Raw genomic sequence first — 26727 nt, forward strand, 5'->3', positions numbered from 1 at the left:
AGTTTTTTGTTATCTGTAATAGTTACGGAAAAATCGCCTGTGCACACGTCATGATTACAACCTATATCTCGGCCCTGTAAACAACGGAAGAAAAAGAAAAAATATTTATAGTTTTATGAGGTTAAAAAACTTTTATGTCTCTTTTTTGAAGCTTTTTTGTTACTACATCAACGCACGGTGCGTTATAATAATTATGTGACTGACAAAAGGGAAACAAAAAGTTTTATGTAGGCAATTAAATTTATCATTAGACTAGATTGGACAGGATTATGTATATTTTACTGTGTATTCCTTACATAGATAATGTGATAAAAATGAAACAGCCAAATCAAAAGGTATATTTTATTTAATTATTCCCGTTTCCACCCATTAAACAATTCGTATAAAAAATTAAGACACACACGAAAATTCCACTTGAAAAACTATTTTATATTATATGTATTGTATATTATATTAGGTAAAAATACTGATTTTATTAAACAATTATAATTACTAAAAATTCTAATTTTGAGTATGATCAAGTAAGTCGTATCGTCGATATCTTTATACCAGTGAAATTTAAACACAAAAGAATCGTTAAAATTAAAATGAAAAATATGAATCCGACGCGCTAATCAAAATACAGAATTCAAGCGGAAAACAAACATCACAGGTGAAATAAATGCTAAAAAAGAGAACAATAAATCAGATCTATTACAATAATTCATACATTAATTATTTTTCTAATTGATAATATAAAAATACAACATAAAAATAAATACATACTTAAATGCTACATGTCATTCCTATTATTAATTAACAGTTGAGGTAAAAAAGTGATATAAATCTAATTTGTGAATTCATATCAATTACATTTTAATTATTTAAATTCGTATACGTTGATTTCGCACCAATAATGAGAAAATTGATAAATTCCTAGTTTATTTTTTTCCGAAAGTCTTGTTTTATCATTAAAAAAAAGTAAATGACAATTATCTCAGGTCACTTTAAAGTATAATTATTTCACTTATAATATTCAAAATGAGGAGGTTAACTAACAAAAATAACTGTTTGTAATAACTAACTGCTCAAGACACAACATTAATCAGGTAAACGTAAATAACATAAATAAACATTCAATTTATGGTTAATTTGCAACAATTAAATTTTATTCTATCAGACCTTACAAAATATAGCATCATAATGTATTAAAAACTATCAAAGGCACAAAAAAGTGCTACTTTATAGTAATAATTTGAGCAATTTGAGCCATTATTGTTTAACGCCACCTATTGCAGCTAATTTGAACTACGAAACTTTGTTTTCTATTCGCGCACATAGATGTCGCTACGCGAGACATCGAGTCTTCTACAATTTGAATATGGAATGTTCTAGAATGTTCCCGATTGTTCTGGAATGTTTTAGAATATTCTCATGTTGTTGGCGCAGCCGTGGTTCATGCGGTACTGGACGTACATCATCGCGGTGTTGTGCCAGTAGTAGAGAGCTCCGAGCACGAGCACGTGCCACCATTGGTGGGAATGGCCAATATAGTCGACCTTACCGGGAAACCAACGTTCGGGTATCTGAAATAAAATCGATATGTCAATCTTATTTTACTTTTAAATTATTTCTTTCAAACTTAATTTGCAAATAACAATAATTATTTAAACATTTGTTCTGAATTTTAGTGCAAAAGAGCTTTCTTCTTTTGATTTAAATTTTAGTTCAGTTTGAGCCCATAGCTTTCGTGGTGCCCATAATGAATAACCAGAGCCTTTTTAGGCCAGAGTATATCAGTACAATAAATGTTTACTATTTTGCGTGAAAGTGGAATAAACATGATATGGTAAGTGGATTAATATTATTATACCAACCTTGAAGGCGTATATGGCGAAGGCTGTCCCACTGATAATATACATTCCTATGACGCGAGGGAAGAACATCTGAAAACGACAACATAGAAGATTAAAAATAAAAAATCTATTTTTTTTTTATTCCAAGCACAACTTATAAAATTGATGAAAATTAAGTATAAATGTACTTATAATAATGTATGTATGTATATTAATTTTATGTTGTACCTGTTACAATATGTTCGAAATTAAGGAGTGTTTCAAAATCTCAGATTAGAAAAATCGTTATGCTGAATCGTTCAGGTCAATATTTAAAGAATAGAAGTTTTTACTAAAAAGAATTAATGTAATTACCTGTTGGTAATAGAGCAAAAAATTTTATTAAATCATAATATTTATAGTTCCCTAACAAAACACTTAAAACTCCACCAACCTGGACCATAGGATTGTTAAAACCGCCCATAACATAAGTCCAGTGCATGGTTGGCACCACACCGTACGCAGCCCAGCCGATGAACACACACATCTTCACCAAATACGGCACTTGCAGACGAGGGATCTGCAGCACCATCGCAACCGTGAAGATCAGCGTCACCGACATCATGTAGAATGCTTTAAGACCCTGGAAACCAGAAAAATTAATAAATTGGGAGGCTTTCTTTGGGAATAACGAATGCTTAAAATAAATTTCCATACAACATAATAAAGTTAAGTTGCGTGTAGGGGACAGTGTGGTATGGGGCATATGCATTATTATTCGCCCATCTGTATTATGCATGTAGCATTTTTGATTTTACGTATCTTCATAAGGGACAAGTTGGTGATCAGCCTTCTAACACACAGGATATAAACTAAAATAATATTAACTACTACCTACTCTAAAGGTTGTAGAACTATTAGAAAATTTTATAACCAAGCAAAAGTGAATCAGGTTTCGGAGTTTCGGGCAACAACCTGTGTTGCAGTTGAAAAATTTTTGCTCGAGGAACGACAACATTAAAACAAAGTTTCCAGAAACATTGTTGATCAACTAGGTATATCGCTCAACAGAATATTATGTTTATAAACTCAAACTACCCTCATCTAACAGATATAATATATGGCCGAGTAAAGTAAGTCCTAACTAATTTAAATATTACTATTGAAGTGTGCCTCCGGTTTTGAGATATTTAAGATATGGATATTTATGCATACTACTACTAGAGTCTAGACTTTAGTTTATGCACTTTCTCTCTATTGAATTAACAATCTATTGAATAATTTAAAAAATAATAATTTTGGTACAAAATTAAACAACATGACTGCTCTGTTATGTAATGTCTGAATTCCACGTATTAACGACATCGTAGGAAGGTAGGTATTTGGTTTTCAATGTTTCTGGAAACCGACGAAAACAAAGAGATATAAAACGCAAACAATGGTCATTTTAAGAAGCATGCTATGTTTACGAGCCATTTCAGTCGAAGTAGGTACTTGACCGTGAGTTCTAAGGACTGCGTTACATATTCATTATATATTACAAAACAATTTAGCTATATCCTTGAACTATATACAATAGTTAGTTGACAGCACGTAGGGTAAGGTCAATAACGAATTCTGCAAGAGTTCTACACATGTTGCTAAACAAATCGGTGGACTGAATCGATAATTGGCGGACCGGTTTGGTTAGCATTTCAATACCGTAAACTGTTTAGTAAATATGAATTTCCATTCACAATTCTGGAAAGTACTAAAATTAATTAGCAGTATCATGTAGTTGGTCACTTCACACTTGTCAGTGATAAGATAATATCTTCCTAATAATAGAGAAGAACATAATCTTATGGAGACATTTAAATACCACGGGGTATTGTACCTAGATAAGAATATATACGAATTAAACTATTGAGACTTTTAATAACTAAAAATATACAAAATGTGCCAACACTTAGATTAGACATTTGTATAGGTATATTACAAAAATTCGATGCAATTTTATAAATGGTATTCATTGCTGGGTAAAAAATAAGGTCATTGCATACACATAACTAAGCAATAACCAACGTCACACGTTCTAAGGCTCTAACGGCAAATAATTTTGTGAAAGTCCATGACGCTGGTACATAATTATATCTAAGTGCTTTCCATTTTTGTAAACCTCAAATAACGTTTTTGGAATGAACTATATTTACTGATATTACGTACCTTTTAGTTACTATTTATTTTTTAAATCCCTAATCTTTCTTGGTGGAGGTGACCATCATTGATAAGGATACATACATTTAAGATACTTTTTAAACTATTATTAATAACACACACTTACAAATTAGGTTCAATTTTCATTACTATACATCGGATTTGGAAAACAGAACAGTCAGACAAAAAGTCAGAATATAAGGTAATAAAAAACCTTTATAAATTCAATAATTGGTATAGATTTATTCATTTATACGAACGTAAACATGCTGTTCTTATAAATTATATATAGAAATATATGTAAACTATTCAAAGATAAATGTCAGCGTTGGTAACAGAAACGTGAATAATTTATAGTCAGCTATGAAGCGAGATGATTTGTCGAGTCTCGACTTTCACTTATCCTAGCAATGATTGAGAGAATAAAGAAGTAAATTAATTTCACTATAACACAACAATAGTTATTAATTTAAACATTTATACGTGAATTGAGGTCATACTTGTTTGCGGCTAAAAAAATATTTATTATATACCTACCCTAGCTGTAACATATAATACAAAAATTTTAATAATTATGTTGATCTAGGTTATTGATCCTAATAAAAAAGGATAAAAAGTATGATTCTTGATTAAATACTTTACGAATATCATGAAGACGTAAAACTTTGTAGATGCGAGATGTGTGTAGGATATTATCTCAAAACATTACCTACCTATATACCTTAAACCTATATTAAAAATTCTGACTCTTGTCCGTCTATACCAAAATTGTATAATTCCTGAGTGACATTAACTTTATCACTAGTGAACCCGGACGGAGTCAGGGCAAGCGGCTAGTACCAAATACAAAGGCAAAAAAACTTTATATCTTTCTTTAATAAGTATCGGCACGAGTCGGTCCGTACAATGAGATATTAAAGGTCGTTGTACACTTGAAATGGCAATGAACTTAAAAGTTTAAAGTTACTTCCGATGGTCGAAAAATCTTTTGAATGAAGCATTGTAGAGCGATTGTCTTGTAATCATCTTAAGAATTGAATTGCAAGTGAATTTATTTACAACTAAACTAACAAGTGTAATTGAATAATTTCATTACGTAATTGTAATGACTTGACTTCAAACTGGTTCCGGTTTGGTGATCTATATCTTAGTCTTTAATAAACTTCGTGCATTCTGCGTGTTACACGAGATAACCTATGTTCATTCATAAAATCTATCTTACCATTATAAGAAATGTTCGTTAAAGCAACTGCTCTAAATTTGTGAAGCCAATCAAATTAATATTCTTCTAAGAATTCTTCATCAATATGACATAACATTACGTATATTGATTAAGTCCAGCTTTAGAGAAATTTATCTGGCACGAACTTCTTACAACATTAAAAACGTTTTGAGAAGTAGCCAGACTGAACATTTATTTAAATTTAAATTTGACTATAATATGCATGTAGAAAATCTTTCTAAAATGTTGCAATTAACGAACTGTCTTATTACGTAGTAAGTAATAATCGATAAAAATGCCGCATCGTTCACGTAACATCAATTTATCCCATATTCATTCTACTATTACCACAGACTAATAATAATATACCTACTACTTATTTCATATTAATAACTTTGATCTAAATCAGAATTGTACCTGTCAAGGACAAAATAATTAAATTGATCGGTATCTGTTAGGTATGTATACCTATGTACCTATGTAAGTAATTGAACTTTTTTGTTCAAAACTCTTGCAATATTTGATATAGATTTTTATAAACAATATTTTTATCAGTTTTAGGAATGTATGTGTAGACTCTATCTTTTAAACAATATACTATTAAACTTTATAGCCAGTGTGTGTATTGCGAATAATTGACATTATAAATTGCATCAAGCGTCGTACCATATCCTGCAATTATTCGATTAAGTGTAACCATTGAAACATCCATTTATAATGTACCTAACTGTATTAATTGTCCAATCTATTCTAGTACATTCTACATAATTATGAGGAATTTTTTAAGAAATATGTGTGTTAATAAATTGTAAAATAGTCTATGTTTAGTGTTTACGGCATATCCGTACTAATTTTAGTAATCTACACTAATATTATAAAGAGGAAAACTTTGTTTGTTTGTTTGTTTGATTGTAATGAATAGGCTCATAAAATAATGGCCCGATTTTAAAAATTCTTTCACCATTCGAAAGCTACATTATCCACGAGTAATATAGGTTTTATCCCGGAAATCCTACAGGAACGGGAACTATGCGGGTTTTTCTTTGAAAATGCGGGCGAAGCCGCAGGCGGAAAGCTAGTCAATAATAATATTACGATTACATGTGGAATGCAATATGCATATCTATCAACCTAAATTAGAAATGTTTTGATAATATCATTGCCCCTACTACCGATATACAACTCACGTTAATCAATACTCACATGATTGCACCAGAACGCATAGTAAACTCCCGAAGTGTAGATTGCGAGTAGTGAGAGAGCTATCCCAAAGAGATCATACATTAGGAACGTGTTGTAATCCGTCTCCGATCGACACGAGAACGTATGGTAGAGGGCCGACAGCGCCATACATATCTGGAAACAAATAAATATTATTGTGTATACAAAATAAACGCTTATTGTGGTGGATAAGAGCACATTTTTAAGTGAGGTGCCTTTTATAATATTACTAGCTGCGCTCCGCTCCTGTTGGTCTTAGCGTGCTGCGTGATGATATTATATAGCCTATAGCCTTCCTCGATGAATAGGCTATCTAACACCGAAAGAATTTTTTAAATCGGACCAGTAGTTCCTGAGATTAGCGCGTTCAAACAAACAAACAAACTCTTCAGATCGAATGATATCTAGAAAAAGGCCAAAAGCTGTGCATAGTATAAAAATAGTCGTATCTAATTAAATCATGACAATTTAAAATTTTGAAAGGCATTTTACTATGATAAATCGTTATATTACAAGATGGACACATAATAATTATTATCATAATATAGGACGTGCTAATATAAAAATAACGTGAGAAAATGGAAAATGTATAGAGCATTTCTGTATAAAAATATCTTAAATTATCTGATCATAAATTCATACAACTTACTAACTACGGTATATTTTCTATTGATTCATGACTATTAAATTAGTCAGTAAGGATTGTAATAATTCTTGAAAAATGTATAACAGGAAAAATAATAACAATAATGTAACACGAGGTTAATGGTTAAAAATATGTTGAGATAAGTAAGAAGATAATAACTCATACAGGTTTTGCAAATGTACGTCATAAGTCATAACATATTACTTAAAGCAAAACTCAAATGTTATTCTTAATTTTTTTTATATTTCGAACACGGAAGATTCGAGATTTGAATATCCCGTTTTAGAAAATTCATTTCAAACATCTTTTGCAAAGAGGGTATCATAAAATTCAAGGTGATGTCGTTTTTGGCTAGCATCAACAAAGGCCGGGTCAGTACTATAAGTTTATATTTGCTTATATGGGCTGTAACTTTTTATGTATGATGTCAATGACATTGTTTTTCAATTTGTACCTATAAAAGGAACAACGGAAATACAATGCACCAAGGATATAAACATCCCAGTAGGAAAATACGCTAATTATGAAGGCGTAATATAATCGATAAATTGTTTCAATGGAAGGTTAACTAATTTATTCAATTTATTGAATAACTAGCGTTAGCTGCTATTATACTGTGTAAGTATACTGTGGTATAACATTAGATGGAATATTTCTATCGAAAAACACGTCAGTTCAAAAACTTAAACTAGTGGCACACCCCGGACACTCCATACAAAATTATAGTTTTGACAGTCACACTGTAGAGACTGCAAATGTGTGTGTAAACTCTTTATGGTTGGCACATTTGTGACTAGCGTAAAAAAAAATTCGCGTTTTTCTGATGAAATACATCCGTAAACAGCACAATATCTAACCATTTTCTACGAAAAACGATAATCACAAATCCAAAATAATAAAATTGCTTTAAGTTAATTTGATTAATGTTGTCAATCTTCGTTGCGTTTCGTCTAAAGACGTCGTTGGTATCGTCCTTGCGGGGAAATGGGTACCATAACATGTCTGATCGTGCGGGGTGAGGTAAGTGTTTAATTTTGGCGGGAGGCGGAGAGTGTCCGTTCTGTAGCGTTTAGCTACTATTATGTATTCTGTGCTAGTGGTCGAAATATTATGTAGGGTCATTGCGCTGGTTTTCGTCCAATTATAGGAGTTGCCAACTTTGTGATACGAAATAAATATTTTGGAGCACCCTTCCTTAAACATATAATTTTTTTTTAAGTCCTTATATAGTCTTCTTTAAGATAATATTAAGGGAAAATAAATCATTTTGATGTATCTTTTTATTTAAATTATTTTCTGCAAAAGTAGGGTAAATGCTAGTTTTCGTCCAAAAAAACTGGTTTTCGTCCTAGTGTAAGCTAGTTTTCGACCACCGTGTAGAAAAAGGAGGGTAGGTCAACTATTAAGTTTAAAATCAATTACAGGTAAATATATACGTTTATTTCATTAACATTACAATTTCTCACTACCCAGGTTTAGTTTTACTTGTGGTTTTACTAATAATAATCAATATAACTAGTCAACACTGAGATCTATGTAGCACTTGGCAGTCCTTATAGGCGTTAGTGATGACTGTATAATCATTCGTAATAAAGAAAGGAATGCGTTCCTTACAATGTAAATGAAACAAGTAATAATTACAGGACTAAGAAATAACATAAAAAAACAGAAATATTCATTCTAACAACAAAAATTTTCATTCTAATACTTTGTTTATCAAATGAAACGTACTATAAACACACAGCCATAATAATAAGTTTTAGCTACAGAATCTTCAGTGTACGCAGCGTCTTTTTTTTCTAGATTTCTTAGACTCCTTCGAGGCCATCTAAAAACAGTAAGATCTTTCTGAGGATACGTTGAGTAAGTATAATAAAAAAATACTGCATTGGCAAAACAGATCTAGAATAAAAGATGATACTCAAGTGAATGATAATCAAGAAAAATGCAGTGTATTATGTCTGACCTACCCCCATTTATGCTACGAATAATTGACTCTACTTCACATAAGGAGAATGATACATGACTGAATGAATGACAATATTAGGTACCTACAACACTCTGGCCCTCACCAATTATTTATAAGGAAGATACTGAATAGAAAACTTTTCAATACGTAAAAATAGACGAAAAGTAATGCAAAAGAATGGCTATATTTAATTTTTGGATACTCCAATACTCATTCATGGACGAAAACTAAAACATTTAAAGCTAAATTTAGTTTTCGTCCACTTCTTTAAATATTTTTTTATTTTGGCAGCACTGACATAGCAGTGGACGGAAACCAAAAAAACTAAACTAATAGCAATAAAGATCACTTCGGGAGAAACTATTCAGTATTTTAAAGGTCCGATAAAGTAAAATGACCCTAACAAATATTCACGTAGCTGTTTGAGTTTCCGTCCACTTGGACGAAAACCAAATATTTTGAGAATTTGGTAACCTAGTATCCGTCCACTTAATATTTCGAAGAGTATTATAAAAATGTATGATAAACACTTATAATTGCGTTTATTATGCTTATAAATAAACATACGTACCAAAAACATTACGTAAACTAGCTAAAACAGTGATTTACCTTACCATGAACTTTTCTCGCCGGCAAATTTTTCTCTCGCGCGATGACATCTGCAAGGCACGTATGCGAAGCGGCCACATTTACGTTAATTTTTTGAACTCTCTTCTTGTCAAATCAAATTTTAATGTTGATAGTACTGTTGCTTAAACATTATGGACCGTAAAAAGTGCAAACTTGCGCGGGAAGGTAGGTTTGTATTCAAGTTTTACGCACGTGATTGTAGCAGGTCAGTCAAATGGACGAAAACAGAAGCTGGACGGCAAACCAGCGCAATTACCCTATGTAATTAAATATATCGCTGCAAACCACGTTTTAAAATAAAATATATTTTGTATATAAGAATATGATCAATTTGTAAGTAGAGCGTGGTAGAGCTAACCTTGAACAAGTAGGATTAAAATATATTATAATCAAATAGGTAATATAATAATTAATGGAATTTTTGTTTACCATTTTGTACGAGGAAGTTCTGATAACCTAATAAAAAGAAGTTTCGCAAAATATGCAATAAAATAACTGCTTTAGTCTATTTATATACGTATTCATTTTAATAATACGTATCGAACTAATTACTAATTAGGAATTGAAATGTTAATAATAGCACAGATAATAGCTAAGAGATTGACCTGTTATTGGTTAAATAGATTTTAAGAAGAAATTATTATTAAAAATTATAGATAGTCATAATTTTATATGTACAAAAATTTTTTTTAGGGCTCCGTAACTCAAAAGCGCCGGCCGGTTCTTATTATCATTCTAAACTATAAAATCATCTAAAAAAACAAACTAAGGATTTATTTTTAAATTTGGATACCACCTCCTAAAGAAAAGATCAAAAATTACAGTACGTACCTACTACACAACAAAACATTCTTATTACCAGTTTATGAATCAAGAAAACTGGCATAATATCAAGGACACTCGTTTTTCCGCCATTGTTTAAATCGCAGTGCAGATCGTGTACATATTATTATAATTGTTTTATATAATAAATGTTAATGTGATACTCAATTCAAGGCAGTAAAAAACTTTCGGACCTTATAAGTTATAACCTTACCTATTAACCTTATTAACATTAGCATTGTTATATGTTACAATTATTATATACATAATTATATACTAAAAAAGAATTTTTTTTTTGAATAACAGAAAAGCTCATACATGTTCCTACTGCAGTGACACGGGCCTCCCATAAGAGAATTGGGGCAGTATTATGACCTCTTATTCCCAGTCAGTTTACGCCGTGAACTGACTGGAAAATTCATACAATACTATAATTAACCACGGCTGATGACTGCGATCATAATATGAATATCCACCACGATGGCCAAGTGCGTGTTGGCAAATGTCTCATAACGAACTTTTTACGCTTGGACATGTCGGTATCCTCACTATGACCGAATATCATAACAAAAAAATCATTATTATACGATATTCCATAAGATTTGTCTATAACATTCTTGTCAGATGAGTTAGCATATTGTATTTATAGTGAAAGTTCTTCTCTTTAGTAAGTAAGTACTACGTAAGGAAAGTGCTTTCGTGCAGGTGGAGTTATAATGACACTATAATATTACTGATATTACGTCAGGCGTTCACTATGAACCACGGGCAAAAACAGGCGATATAAATGACATGTTTTAATATCCACATAGGTAGATATACCTATTATGATATTGAGATGGAAGACTAATTTTTCATGATTTTTTTTTTATTTTTTACCTAGGTTTAGGTACTAAGTAGGGTTTAATTGCTAGGTACGAGATATAATTTTTTGTTATGTATTTAGTACTAGGTATATAGAGTGTCTACTAGCTGACGCAGCAAGCATTGCTTTCGACACCTGAGGTACAAAAAACACTTCAACATATCAATAATAATAATAAAACCAACTGAATTTACGTTATTTAATTTTAAGTGTATAAAGTAGCTCACAGGTAAGTACGCGATATTCTTTTTGTTTGAATGGAAATAAATTCAAATGAATTGTTTTATTATGCAATAAACTACGTACGCAGTAGGTACCTACGACGTAAATAAAGTGTTTTAATTAAATCTATAAACAGGTGTTTTTTTACTACTGACCGATGAGTGTTTGTGTAAATGCTGATTTCTGACGTAAATCTTATATTTTTAAAAATTGCTATTTTATAAGGATAACTTTTTGGAAGAACATCTTATTTTATTTGCAGCAAACATTTCTACGATTCCATTAGATATGAATGTGTGTTATAAGGTAATAAATTACCTACAATAAGAGAAGTGTTTATCAGTGAAGCAAAATTTATAAACTACCCATTTGTTCATGTAGGTATTTACCGTGATAATTTATGCCTGCCTTTTGAACTGAAAATATTTACTCAAAGTGTATATTTTCAAACTAATAGATATCATATAAATAGATAAACATTTGAATAAAGTTCAATCGATAGAAGTTTCGACGTTATCTACGTAAATACAAACAACAAATAGTATAGATACCTAGTCTACGGTAAAACTTAAAATTAACGATTGGAAAACGTTAAGATTCATCTGAATTATACAAGATGACCTTTGAAAGGCGTTGTCTTTTTGCTCGGAAGCTGAACTTTCACTAGCAAGAGCCAGCTGACGGCATGCTTTCGACTCAATGAAGTGGCCTCTGGTTTCGTAACAATTTACGTTACCACAAAACTGAAGTGCAGACATCCAATACAGAAAGAAGAATCCGTTTTACGAAATAAGTGTCACATGTGAAACCTGTTTAGTGTGTTGAGGTGTGTTTATAATCATACGATGTTATTGCAAAGCTCAATCCTAGTTTTATTGACGTACAAAAATGCTGTTATTCATTCTGTATCAAGTATGCCGTACGTCATAACATGGCTTGGTAGTTTAATGATTTGTGCAAACACAAAGGATCAATTGCATTACCTATTGTAATAAAAACTTTTTATATCCGAAGATTTGTAAGTGTAAATTGCATGCTCTAAACATATAAAATAAAGGCATACAAAATATTAACCTTCATCAGAAATCTCCAATCCCAACAAACAGAAATACTTAACTTGAACTTGATAAAATACAAAATAATAAAACTTATAATTATGTCAAATCCATATAACTGGTTTGAGTGTTAAATAACATAATTTTTATTTACACATTTAACTTCAACATCGCATTAACTACATGAAGCACTTTTTATTTTTATGTGCCATAATAATGAGGATCGTAAAATCAAAAGTCGAGCATGAGGTATTCCATCGATCGCGATAGTCATGGTTTGTGAATAAAATGAAAGTACGGTGTTACAAGTACTCACTAGAAAACAAGAGAACAGAATACCCGCGACCGTCTTATCCGTGACCGTAGCGTGGATGTTGATGATCGCCAGATCGTTGATTGTTAACGATAGCAATAGGAAGAAACCGAATATGTGCGTCCATATGTTCATCGTTTCGTTCGTCCACCAGAATATGCTGGAACAAATTGCATTTTCAGTTTTATTATTTAATTTTACAAAGATTTCTCCAATGAGCTGGTCTCAACTCTCAAGGGACACAAGGAGAGTAAGTCTTTTCAGATTAAAAAAGTTTTTCAAATTTGTATGGGTCATACAAATTTGCAGTATTGCTATACAGCTTTTTTTTCAGGAAATACTTTTTAATAAAGCTTTATTTTTCAGGGCATATTCAAATGATTTAAAAAATTCCAATATCCAGCTCTTCCTGATAAGACTCGTAACAAACAGACAGACAGACAAATTTGAGAATTACTATTTTTGTACAGTCAGTACAAGTTTGAGGTTTTTGCACAGTAAGTAACTATATGAATTTAGTAAAAATCAGTTAGGTATTTCAATATTGACTCAACAGACACGACAGTTTTATGATTGGTATAGAATATAGATGATAATATTATGAAAAATGATTTTATTCAACTTTGGAACATTATTCTCCTATTATATGCTAAATTATATACCTGTATGGACCATGCTACAATTTTGTATGGAGTAGGTAGGTATATATTGAAATGATACTATAAAATAACAAAACACAAGTTCAAGTATGCTTAAAAGCTCGTATCTCAGAACCTGTTTAACTAAAAATCTCATAACTTAAAATCCCCAATTATTCGATTAAACTCGATAAGATTAAAGTTCAAAAGTGCACTTTAACAAACATTTTTTTATAAAGTGTAATCTGTTATTGTTTGAATTTAAAACAGAAGCAGATCAAAGCTCACCTCTCCCAACACAGTCTTGTTGGCAATAACTTGCGGTAACCATCTCTGATAAAAGGATTATGTTGTAAATATTCAGGAGCTTGTTCATATTTAAGAAGCTGTCTATAATTTATGTATTCAATATCTTCTTTCGTTAAATTATTATTATCCTCTAATTTTTTCCCTCTATGGAGCAGAGTTGTACCATTGCAACATTCTGTTTCTTGTGTGCATGTATCTTTTACCTAAAATAAATAAGTGTTAAACAATTACCTGCTTGAAATTATTACTATATTATAATTAACCTATCCATTTATTTACCTTCACATTTAACATTCAGCTTTTATCTCATATAAAACTCAACCACAAAAATAAAGAATAAAATCAAACTTACTTTTTCTATAGCCATAAACTGAACAGTCTCTGCTTGGCATTCACTTACTTTTCTTGTCATAGTTATGGACATTTTTAATAGTTTTATTTTGCCCTCGAAAAATAAAAAAAAAGCTTTTTCTGGCTACCCTAATTTATTTATCACAGATTTAAAACGATTGCACTTTGAAATAACAATGCGTTCCTATCAAGAAATACGAACTTAAAGTAGGGATATGCCCGTTTAAAACTACGACATTTACATGACCGAAAAATCGAATACGAATACCATACACAACGCGAAATAAACAACTGATATTTTTTGGCGAATGGGAAATGGGAATGCCGATTATTGATGTCTGACCAAAGACTACTATGTATATTATGCGAGCAATGCTGACGAGTGACGAGTACGCGATGACATCATGTCAGTATGACAGCTGGTGTTGACAGGCGTCAGCGGGTTGTGTTCCGATATTTACTACTTTGTGACACCTGCAGCTTATTGCAGAAAAGCAGTCTATTATAGATAGATCGTCTTTGTGTCAGTGTTCAAGAATTGAATATTTTTTCAACAGTAAGCCCACTGCAGTCAGACTTTAGAGCATTAAAGTTGGTTTTATGTTCGATAGGACTGTAGTCGTGACTAGAGGTCCGCGCCACGCCGGCGTGCCGCCGCCGAGAGAACCCGGCGCGCCGCCGCCGCCGCCGCGTCACAGAAAAATTGGCGCCGAGTTCAAATTTTGCGCGCGAACACAGCACGCGTTGTTGTCTACAACACGGCAACGATAATAGACAATGTCTACTATATCGATGCCAGATGTTTTACTCCAAAAGCTAGCCAAAAAACACTCCAATAGATTTATTGATGGGGATGACGACGTCGCTCAAGAGTGTTGGAGATATTTGGCTACGGCTAACCCTTCAGATTTAGGAGATGTAAAGGGCAACATTCTTAAGTTCTGGGAACAAAAAAAAATGTTTATCCTGAGCTTGCCGAATTAGCGCGATCGCTATCTATCCCAGCTTCAAGCACGCCAAGTAAAAGGATTTTTTCTGTAGCTGGGCTAGTCTTAACTGCGAAGAGATCGCGTCTAAATCCTGCAAAAGTTAACAAAATTATTTTTATCCATGATAATTATAAACATGATTTGTTACAAATCAGTAACATTCATTGCTATGCAGACGACAGTAGGGGGGATGCTCTTTATCCCGGCCGTGCAAACACCTCAAAGGAAAGCCTCAATGAGAGTCGAAACAAACTTGTGCCTGAAGTCGAGTCTTCTCTCCAAGAAGTCTCGGATTGGGGCGAACTTAATCGAGTTCAATCCCCTAAAGACACAGGTTTGCGCGTTCACCGCTAAAAAGACCCCATTTGTCGTTTTTTTCGTTTGTCGTTTGTGTGTTGGTTTAAGAGTATATCCCCTTAGTATATCGCCGAAAATCGGAATCCTCGGAGTTGAAATCTCGAGTGACGTTCAATTCCGCAGTCATTTGGAAGCGAAGGCTAAATTAGCCTCGAAAAAACTTGGTGTGCTCTGTAGATCGAGACAGTACTTCAAGCCAGCCCACCGACTTCAGCTGTACAAGGCTCAGGTGCGACCGCATATGGGGTACTTTTCTCATCTCTGGGCCGGAGCCCCACAGTATCAACTCCTTCCTCTTGACCGCCTCCAACGTCGAGCAGCTCGAATTGTCGATGACCATAGGCTTTCCGATAGGCTCGACCCACTGTCAGTGCGGAGAGACGTTGTGTCTCTCTGTATACTGTACAGAATCTACTATGGGGAGTGCTCTGAGGAATTGTTCCACCTTTTACCAGCCGCACAGTTCCACCACCGGACCACACGCCGTAAAAACCAGTTCCATCCGCACCATCTGGATGGTTGGCGCTCCACCACTGTCCGCTTCACCCGCAACTTCCTTCCGCGTACGGTGAAACTATGGAACGATTTGCCACCTGCGGTGTTCCCCAACAACTACGACATTGGGGCCTTCAAGAAAAGAGCTTATTTGTCCATAAAAGGCCGGCAAAGCACCTGTAACACTCCTAGTGTTACAAGTGTTTATGGACGCTGGTGACCACTTAGCATCAGGTGGCCCACCTGCTCCTTTGCTTGCTCTGACATAAAAAAAAAACATTGCCAATAATTTTATTGGCAATGTTTTTTTTTTTTAATTTTATTGGCAATGTTTGTAGATTTTTCTACTGCCCGCCCACCCCCTAATAACTTTAAAAATAACTAGCCCACGCCGGCGACGCCGCGCCGCGCCGGGTGCCGCACCCGGCGCGCCGCCGCTGGGCTTTTGGACTGCGGCGCGGACCTCTGGTCGTGACTCGTGACTGTAGTGAAGCGGTCGCAGTGTATCACCATACATCGGAACACATCCTGATTTTTTTGAAATCAGCATTTAGTTGCCGTGAAGGAAGTCCCGCGGCAAAGATATGAACTAAATCCTAAATCCTTAAAGTACGGGAGCTAGCAACGTTTAAAAAAAAGTCATTTTAGTATAGTTGGTTCTTTGATATGCTGTTCCTCTTGCTATTTCGGTTACAGTCCGGGCTGTCTGGCTGGCCGCAGTGGTTGCGTTTAAAGGTACAAGTCCGAGACGGGCCGCAGACCGCAAACTGCAACAGCAAACTGCAAGCGACACCACTTGTTTCTATGAACATCTAGGAAATTGATTCTAAGCGCGGCGACACTGCTGCCTGCAGCCGCAACGCGCAGCGATTCATAGATGTTCATAGAAACAAGTGGTGTCGCTTGCAGTTTGTTGTTGCAGTTTGCGGTCTGCGGCCCGTCTCGGACTTGTACCTTAATAGTGCGCATCTTATCTGCACAGAAAAATATCCTTAATTTAAAGTCATTTTTTAACGCGTAATTTTTAATCTTTTGCCTTTAGATAGATCCATTCTCAGAGCAATAAACCTATAGAGTTCTTATATTGAGACAGAACAAAATACATATTTTCTAATCTACTTACTCTTAGTCAATAACAGCATAAGCCAGATTGAGATAGCGATAGAGTATCTGCACTGTCTTCAAACGTAGCGCGCCGGCTATATTTTGATTGCCATCCAGCTGGAGGTCACGATGCATCAAGTGTTTTTAACGAAATATTTAGAAAATTCTTTTTATTTGTCAGTGTGCTAAAATCACTATTGTATGTTTAGCTACCGGCTATAACTAGTCGAATGGGAGTTTTGGATGAAAACAATGAAAAAATATCTTTCCATCGGTAAGTGATTTTCAGCAAATTGATAAATATTTATGTTTTAACCCTATTTAAAGGTTTTATCAAGCGCTTTTTTATAATTCCATGTTGTAACTGTAACATTTACCCACTTTATGGGGTTGTGGAATACAAAAGAATTAAATAATTTTAAAAAAATGTCACAATATTATCACGTTTGGCATTTTGTTTACCACCGTAGTGTTGTAACACATCCAGCGTATATTATCGATTTATGACATAAAATCTATTTCATATTAACGTTGATTTATTTATTTTGTTTCTTATATCAGATTTATAATATGTAGTTGTTGTTGCAAATAATAGATGTAAATTTTCTACAGCAGGAAAATAAAAAATACCACGTGGTTGTTTTATTTGACTTATGTGTTTAGTTTGTTGTTTATTATTTTCTCTTTTAGATTATTAATAAATTCATTTTGTTTTAGATTTCCAGAGCTAAATAAAAAATGGGTACAAAACATGAGACGAGTAGATTGGACGCCGTCGAAATTTGCTAGATTGTGTTCACTGCATTTCGAGCCTGCGTGTTATCAAGATGGATACTCTAGAAGAATTGTGCAATCTTACGCTTACGTTTTTTTTTGTTCCTGTACATAATAAATACATTTGATTAAAGAGAGTGAATTTTTATTTGGATTTTTTTACACATAACTTACTTGTGTAACTATGTGATTTGATTTAAACGGTTGATTAAATGACAGTTCTCATCGATGAGAAACTACTATTGAATTACATACTTGATATACATGCGTTTTCAAAGAAAAACCCGCATAGTTCCCATTCCTGTGGGATTTACGGGATCAAAAGTAATTTTTCCAAATTTCATTGTAATCGGTTTAGAAGTATTCGAGTGAAAGAGTAACAAACATCCATCATCACACACTTTCGCTTAACGCTTAACGCTTAGTCCTTGTATGAACTTGTTAAAATGCTACATGATTCCTTCATGCTGACTGTGCCTTTCTATCTTTATTTTAAATTAGGTACATTTCAAATTTTAAAATTTATTTCATAATATACTAGCTTTCCGCCCGCGTTTTTTAAGGAAATCCCGCACAGTTTCCGTTCACGTGGGATTTCCGGGATAAAATCTATCCTATGTGTGTATGTACAAAATTTCATTGTAATCGGTTCAGCAGTGAAAGAGAAAGTTATCCATTCTCGCATGATTTCGCATTTATTATATTCGTAGGATTAAACAAATAATGTATTCAACTGAAATTAATTATTAATTTTGTTTTTTTTATTATTTATTATTTCACGAAACCGTAAATGCAAAATGCATTCACGATTTTATCGATTGAAGCACATCCCATCACTATCACCTTCTATCTATCTAAATACGTACCTATAGTAAAAATGGTGCCATGACTATGTTGAAACGTAGCTTGTAGTCTATAGCTATCTCATTCTTTCATACGACGTTTTCTTTAGATAGAGAGAAACAAATATATGTAAATTGTATACGCTCGATACAAGTACTCTATAGGTTTATTGCTCTGAGGATCCATTAGACATACATTTTTTATTGCAAGACGTTTTTTTCGTTGTAAAATAGGTGCCATACGCAATTTTTATTTCAAAATAACTAAAATGTCATCGAAATAAGTGAAATTACATCCTCCATTACCTTACCTTTTAAGCGGACTCATGTTGATGGAAAATTAATAATTAATTAATCGTTACTTTATCGCTCGCGCCCTTAGATCATTAAGTAATATTACGCCCTATATTCAATACGGAAAATTAGGTAGTTCAATAATTACTAGCGGTCCATTCTAAATTCCCTGAATCCAAGATTTATTTTGCATCACTTTGTACATTCGTTATTCAAAGCTTTGTACCCGGCCACCTTGCCATGCCGGTGCCGGCCACGCTCCTTCGAAAGTGTCCTTATGTCATCCAAGTGCCAAAAGATTCATGTATGTAATAAAGCCTCTTGGTAATTGGTATTGTAGCGACGACAAGCCAATTTATGAGTTATCGAATTTCAAGTGTAGCCCAAAGAAAGTTCACACGGTAACTCATATATAAACAGTTCGTGCGCTATGCACGGACAGTCACGGGCTTGTCGGGACGCGGGTGGGTCGCATTAGGTCGAATATTAATTACATACGGATAAATATATGTAGTTAACGAAATATAACCTTTGCGTAGTTATCTCATCTTTTATTACACCCGCACATAACAAGCCCCAACAGTATCAAGGTACTAATAAATCAAACAAGAAGCACACTTGAGAAGCATAAATTGAAATCAAATCAACCGCAACTTTCGCGGTGACTTTACTTACTCTGTGGTGACTAGGTACTTGTCTATATAATATGCCCTGTGAATATGCCTGTGTGCCTGTGGAATATGCCTATCCTCGTTATTAGTAACGAGACTTATTTTATAGAAAATTAAATTTTCTCATGATAAAGATAGTTTCGACCCAAACACGCATATTATTATAGGTACCTAGTTAGTATTAGTAAGCAGTCGAATTCTTGTCGAATTAAATCACATAGATTACACGGTCCTCATTCTAGCATATTTTTACCGATTATTAATTATTAGTTTCCTCATACAGATATTATAATGTATCCATTCTCAAAATACGATTGAAAAAATATTTTATATTCTTATAAATTTTGTTATAGGACGCGTCTGAGCTGTATTTTTAGTCCTATAATATTCGAGATGCTGGAATCTACCTGCGACAGTTTCAAATTGCAAAAATGTGTATTAAAATAACTCTACCTGCTTTGTACATAACCAACAAACCAAAAATAGCGCCCAAGTTCTTATCGATAACGTCATATCCTCTTTAATGTTACCATTTGAAAAACTATTCAAAATATTTTAAAATAAATTAAAATATACGCATTAAATTTGCTTAAATAATAAGAGTAATAGATTTCATGACTTCAAAAGTAACTGCACTATTATAAGCGCAACAATTTATTATTATTTTTAAATTTATCCAGACTTTATAAATTTACATAAAACGGGGAGTTGTCGTGAACGCTCTTTGTAAATGGTCGATTTTCCTGTTTGCTGTTCTCCATTCGTCGCGAGTGTGTTAATTTTGTTAAAACTTGCGCTCTGTTCCAATCTTTATTATTTATAATATTAGTTAATATTATTTTTATTTAAGTCCTTGAAGTTTTGTCGCATTTGTTATTATTTTATAATTATTGTATAAAACGACATAAGTGGTACTTTTGCGTTTAGACGGGAGCCATCTTGCAATCTCTAATCAAAGGTCCTTGGCTCACAGTTTCGTTGTCTAGTTAAAAGTCGGATTAATTCAATATAAAGTAATCAAATGGCGTTAAAACGAATTAATAGGGTACGTATAATATTCGTAGTCAATAATTTTTGTTCATTGACATTTAGAAATAGTGTGTTGTAAAATTCGAAACAGACTTCGTAGTGAATGTTTCGTCATTGTGAATACCTATTATCGACATTTTCTTCTGGATAATTCTGTGTGCGATATTGATGTTATAAAATAATTAAGTATTTTTTGCCATTGTGATAATTTATAATGAAGAGCGACGTTGTATGGTTTCATATTGGTGACAATTATATGCACACGGTGAACATAAAATGTCGGATATTTGTATCTATAATTTGAGGTTTTTATGTCATGTTCAGTGATAAAAGAAGATATTAATGAAAATATCAGTCGCAATATGTAAAAGATATGATGGAATGTGGATTTCTATATCTACGATGGCCTCTAAGTTCATCGGCCGTATGTTTTTGGAGTGATGATGTGTTTGACATGTCGTATCTCGGTATTGTGTTTCATGTAATGTACAAAGATGGTTTTGTCCTGTGCAGGAATTACAAGACCTGGGTAGGGACCCTCCAGCACAATGTTCGGCAGGACCACACGGAGAAGATCGTAAGTATTTTTATTGATTCATTCAATACTAATGACTCATTGTGTTGCTATATAAGCTTTAAAAATCATTCTCCCGTTAAAAATAAAATTCATATAGCCATATGTAGGTTATGATACATTTTTATCATTTTATCTAAATATGTAAAACGAGGTTATGACATTATTACATTTTAACTACTTTTTAGTTTGAAGAAAATATAATCGAATTGTTTTCTATGATAAAATATATCAATAATGGAAGACAAAAGTGTTCAAATAATCATAATCAGCTGAGTCACCTTTAATTTGAATGACTGTAGTCTGAAAACTTACAAGTATCTCACTTTTTGTTTCTTATTTTTTCAGTATTTCACTGGCAGGCCACAATTATGGGTCCAGTAAGTATTTCTTAATGTAATTTCTATTTTTAAAACAATTTTCCTTTGTTCAAAGATATACATTTTTTTATTCATTCTAATTGTTTTATCTTAATAATGGGACCTTTTCCTGTTATCTTTCAATAATTATTTACTATTATTTTGACCTTAGTGATTTTATTATATTTATGATTTTTATTTGTGGTAGGTATGTGAAGTTTTGTTTTAATTGCAGGTAGACAGTCCCTATCAAGGTGGAGTGTTTTTCTTGACCATACACTTTCCAACAGACTACCCCTTCAAACCACCAAAAGTTGCATTCACAACACGTATCTACCATCCTAATATAAACAGTAATGGTTCTATCTGCCTTGACATTCTGCGCTCACAATGGTCGCCAGCGCTCACCATATCTAAAGGTAATAAGCTTAACTGCTGTTACAGTTGTTTACTTGTGAATACAATATAATTTGTTTTTGTTTTATTTTAGTGCTGCTGTCAATCTGCTCACTGCTATGCGATCCAAACCCCGATGATCCCTTGGTACCAGAAATTGCTAGGATCTACAAAACTGACAGAGAAAAGTACAATGAATTAGCCCGAGAGTGGACTAGGAAGTATGCCATGTGATGAGTTAATTGTGACATCAGCAAAACATACAAACACATCGCCACAGCCCTTGGCTCCACCCCTCCCCTTCATATGAAACCCTTTCCCCTCTATCCGTTTGACTATACCCTTATCTAAATTACTGGATTTTTTAAATCACATATTTATGTCACATAGTATCAGCATTATTTTGATGGTCTTCGATAATAATCATATTGAGATTGCATCTAAGTAAATATGATAAACACATTTTAATAGTTTCTGTTCATGTAATTGTAAGTAACATTTTCTATAAGAGAAAAATAAAATTGATTTTTTCTGGTTTACATTGATGTGTCGGTAGATGTTTTACACTCATTTAGTTGAAGTTAACTTAGTTAAATTTTGCATTAATTGAATACATGTATTTCCTAAAGAATTTGTACTTTAACTAGATCTAAATTGCATTGTGAACTGTACAATAGCCATATGTTTAGGATATGGAGCGTTGTTGCTTTACAAGTCCTGTTCACTTGAGATTTTGTCAATGAATTTGTAAGTGAGCTCATTGTTGTTACGGACATTCTGGTTAATGTAAGTTAATGATATAACAGAATGAGCTTGTTGACGGAGTCAAGAGAGTTAATTTTTTTTATTATGACTTTTTTAAGTTAGTAAATGTAGCGTGCTGCAGAACAGACTGATGTTAATGGAAGTGATAACTTTTCTTTCATCCACAATATTTGATGTGGTAGTTGACGCTCCAATAGTTTAAACATTACAGTATAAATTACAGTGTATCTCATAAGATGATAAGTTATGATTAATCTAGTTTTTTTTTCAATACGGCGATCTTTATATTATAATTTTATCTAATATATATTGTGGTTGTAAGGACATCTGCGTTGTGATTTCCAAGTCATCCTTTCCATGAAGACCATCCTCACTCCCCTTGATCTGATCTTTTGGCAATCTGGCTCTACTGAATGGCATTTGTGGCATTATGGTGTGTTACTTTACAGCTGCAAGAGAAAGCTTTTGTTCACTTGGTTAACACAGGGAGAGAGAGAAACTTTAAGCTTTTCAAACTGTAATCCAATCGACAAGACGTATTTTAGCTTCACTAAATTGTAAGAAACAATAAATTATTGTGTATGTAAATAATAACGTGCGATTTATTTAGGCATACTCCTACTTCATGCAGCTGTAAAAGATACATTTTGACTTAATTTTAATAATACTTTGTCACTGCATTTAAAGCCACATGATAGATGGAATTATGTTTGATAGAATTAAATATCTTTACAATAAAATAAATTAAAAGCTAAAATGAAAACTCAGTCTGTTTCTCTAGCAAGCACACCTGATTACTGCACTATTTATGTAATATTACTTGAGTTAAATACATAAGCATATTAGACATCTATTTTTAATTCATACAATTAATGGGAAATATCATTTGAAAAAAACAAAGACTGCAGTGGCAAACTAAACCTATTTTCAATTTCAAACAACAATTTCTTCTGAACTTTATTTGCCAACATCATAAAAACAATTAGCAGGGCGAAAATAATATTTGGTCAATAGGCCACATTCTATTTTAAGTTGGTATGATGAATTTTCCCTGACGTGGATAAAGGAAGTACCCTATTTAAATTCAGGTAGAATTGGAATAATGTTCATAAATTCAAACTAATAAATTACTAAAGTACAGGAAACCCAATTCTTTAAGGTTAATGATCTCGAGTCTTATTTACCTACTGTCATTATGTAGAGATACAATTAACGACACAATGTGAAGTAGGTGATATAGAGAACGGTAACGGTTGTGTTTCACATGGGTGTTTTTTATAACAAGACCTAGGTCTAAGAAGAGTAAGACTAATGTAATAAACACTGAAAATTATTCGTTATTTACAAATATTAATGACATGAAATTTCATCTCGCTGAATTAAATTTTCTTAGGAAAGATGCAAATTTAATTACACATTTGTTAATAATTGAGAGTATTCTTTGAACAGGTTTTGTCTGTAAAAAAATGACTAATATACTTCCATGTGTTGAAATTAGGGGATTGTCTTAAAATGATAAATTATTTGTCATTCCCTATTGTTATTTTGGGTACCTATTTACCACGATAGATAATAATTGTTTTGTGCATTGACTTCTACTTTTTTTTGCTGATTTGTGGTTTATTTTTTAGTAAAACCTAATTAAATTTTCTATTTAAAGACTAAAGTTTTAGCTTCTGGTTTTCTTATCATGGGATCAACCTTGGAATATTTTCATCAAAATTGGCTTATATAAAACGAAGAACGCTAACTCAGAAAAAAATATTTTAAAGAAAGGACGAATTGAGAAACGTCCCTTTATTTAATTTGGTTAAAGATATTATTTTAATGAGAATCGGTCCAGCTGCAGTCGTATCGGCGGAGTATGATAACTAACTTCAACAAATTTTATCAAGTGCCATTTGCAATACAACTTGCTGATATTTTGAATAAATTATTGTGGGTAGCAGTAGATAGAAGATAAAAAAAGTATTTTTGTTTCATAAGTAACCGCAATCATTAACTAACCAATATGGAGAAAAGGTACAAGAGCCTATGCTGATAGAGAAAAGGATTACTTGATAGTTAATGGAGTAATTATATAACTACACTAGCAGTCCGCCCCGGCTTCGCCCGTGGTATATATTTACGTTTTCTCTACATAAGAACCATCCTCGTACTTCAAGGAATATAATAAAAAAAGAATTAACGAAATCGGTTCAGCCGTTCTCAAGTTATGCGCTTACCAACACATTTTGGGATTCATTTTTATATTATAGACTAGCTTCCGCCCGCGACTCCGTCCGCGCGGAAAAATTAAGATTAATTTTTTTTCTAAGTATTTTTCCGGGATAAAAAGTATCCTATTTTATGCCCAGGATAATAAGGTATAATTATACCAAGTTTCATCGAAATCTAACCGTTAGTTTTCACGTGATGCCTTCACCTACAGACAGACAGACAGACAGACAGACAGACAGACGGACAGACAGACAGACAGACAAAAAATTTTTTAATCAAATATTTGGGTTTGGTATCGATCCAGGAATACCCCCTGCTATTTATTTTTTCAATATTTTCAATGTACAGAATTGACCCTTCTACAGATTTATTATATGTATAGATTAGTAGTAGTAGACTAGTAGTAGTAGTATTTATTTAAAAAAAACGTTGGGTACCTATCTATTGATATGCAAAACAGAAAAAAAAATGGATAGGGAAATCCCATCATTAATATTTTTTATCAGTTGTCTCCAAAAGCTTGTGTTTAGATTACATCCAACTAGTTTGAACTGTTTGTCTTCAGTTTAGTTTAGTTTCAAGGAGTCAGACGTGTGTTAGAATATTTTATTGAGTACTTATGTAGGTAATGAGTAATGACGTAATATTAAATGTTCACACACCTAACTAGATCAAAGCCCGATGCGCAAATCAGTATCATTAATCGCTCTCTGATTGTGCCATTACGGATTCGTAATGGAGTAATTTCGACGTTGTGTGAATGTCAGCTAGAAAATGTAAAAACACGTGAGACTTGAGAGTACCTAGTCACGTAACGGTGCGACTGTAGGCTACATCGAAACAATTAGTCTGATGTCTGATGTGAACCCTCCATAGTGCGTAGGTAAGCCTAAAGCGCCTGCGTAAACGTAACAGAGAACAAACCAAGAATGAAATAATGTCATACGTCACATCCACACATTTGAATGGCGTCATTATAATCGTATCCCTTGTGTCGCAACCGTTATATATAGCTTTAAAATCCCCATTTACGCAATTTCGATGACGGCGGCCACTTTCAAGTAGTTAAACCACCTACGTCGGAAGTAAACGTATAGAACTAATAAAAATAGTCCTCAATGATTTACATACTTTCTTTATTTTCGTGTTCAATTGCTTTGGTAAGGGCCATTAACCACACGACTTCTACATACTGAAAAAAATCAGGCTTTATTTCTTTTATCGTCAACGTCGTATTAATAGTCTGTCTCTGGTCTTTAACTATTTTAGAAACTATAGAGCATCCATATATTTTTATATACCAACTAATTATTATTAACCGACTTCGCTTCGTGTCCACCTACACATACAGTGCATTGGGGGAATTTCGGATGAGGGGTAATTTCAGAAGATTGTGAATACCACTTCAGAGCATCGCTTTATCGTAAGTATCGTGAAGTAAGGGCATGAAGTGATGAAGATATATAGGTTTGATATTATTAGCATACATATTTGCTTAATCTATCACTAGTTACCTATTAATTGAACTTATACGTATTTACCCCGTGGCCGGAATTAATGCACTATACAAAAAATCTCACTAAAA

At 33.1% G+C, this 26727-nt stretch overlaps 2 protein-coding genes across 2 annotated transcripts; one reads left to right on the forward strand and one right to left on the reverse strand.

Moving 5' to 3' along the window:
* Positions 1–328: 328 nt before the first annotated feature.
* On the reverse strand, positions 329–14582 carry LOC123693838 (progestin and adipoQ receptor family member 3). Its single transcript, XM_045639077.1, has 7 exons — positions 14275–14582; positions 13902–14125; positions 12979–13135; positions 6436–6588; positions 2269–2457; positions 1857–1925; positions 329–1565 (listed from the first exon to the last, which is right to left on the reverse strand). Exons 1-7 carry the CDS (start codon positions 14344–14346, stop codon positions 1401–1403), a joined length of 1029 nt encoding a protein of 342 aa, XP_045495033.1. The 5' UTR covers positions 14347–14582; the 3' UTR covers positions 329–1400.
* Positions 14583–20526: 5944 nt separating this feature from the next.
* Positions 20527–23513, forward strand: LOC123693751 (ubiquitin-conjugating enzyme E2-17 kDa). Its single transcript, XM_045638953.1, has 5 exons — positions 20527–20844; positions 21342–21405; positions 21751–21782; positions 21997–22180; positions 22252–23513. The coding sequence occupies exons 1-5, from the start codon at positions 20821–20823 to the stop codon at positions 22389–22391; spliced, it is 444 nt and encodes a 147-aa protein (XP_045494909.1). The 5' UTR covers positions 20527–20820; the 3' UTR covers positions 22392–23513.
* The last annotated feature ends 3214 nt before the right edge of the window (positions 23514–26727 follow it).

This window comes from Colias croceus, chromosome 8 (assembly GCF_905220415.1).
Source record: "Colias croceus chromosome 8, ilColCroc2.1".
Taxonomy (NCBI): domain Eukaryota; kingdom Metazoa; phylum Arthropoda; class Insecta; order Lepidoptera; family Pieridae; genus Colias; species Colias croceus.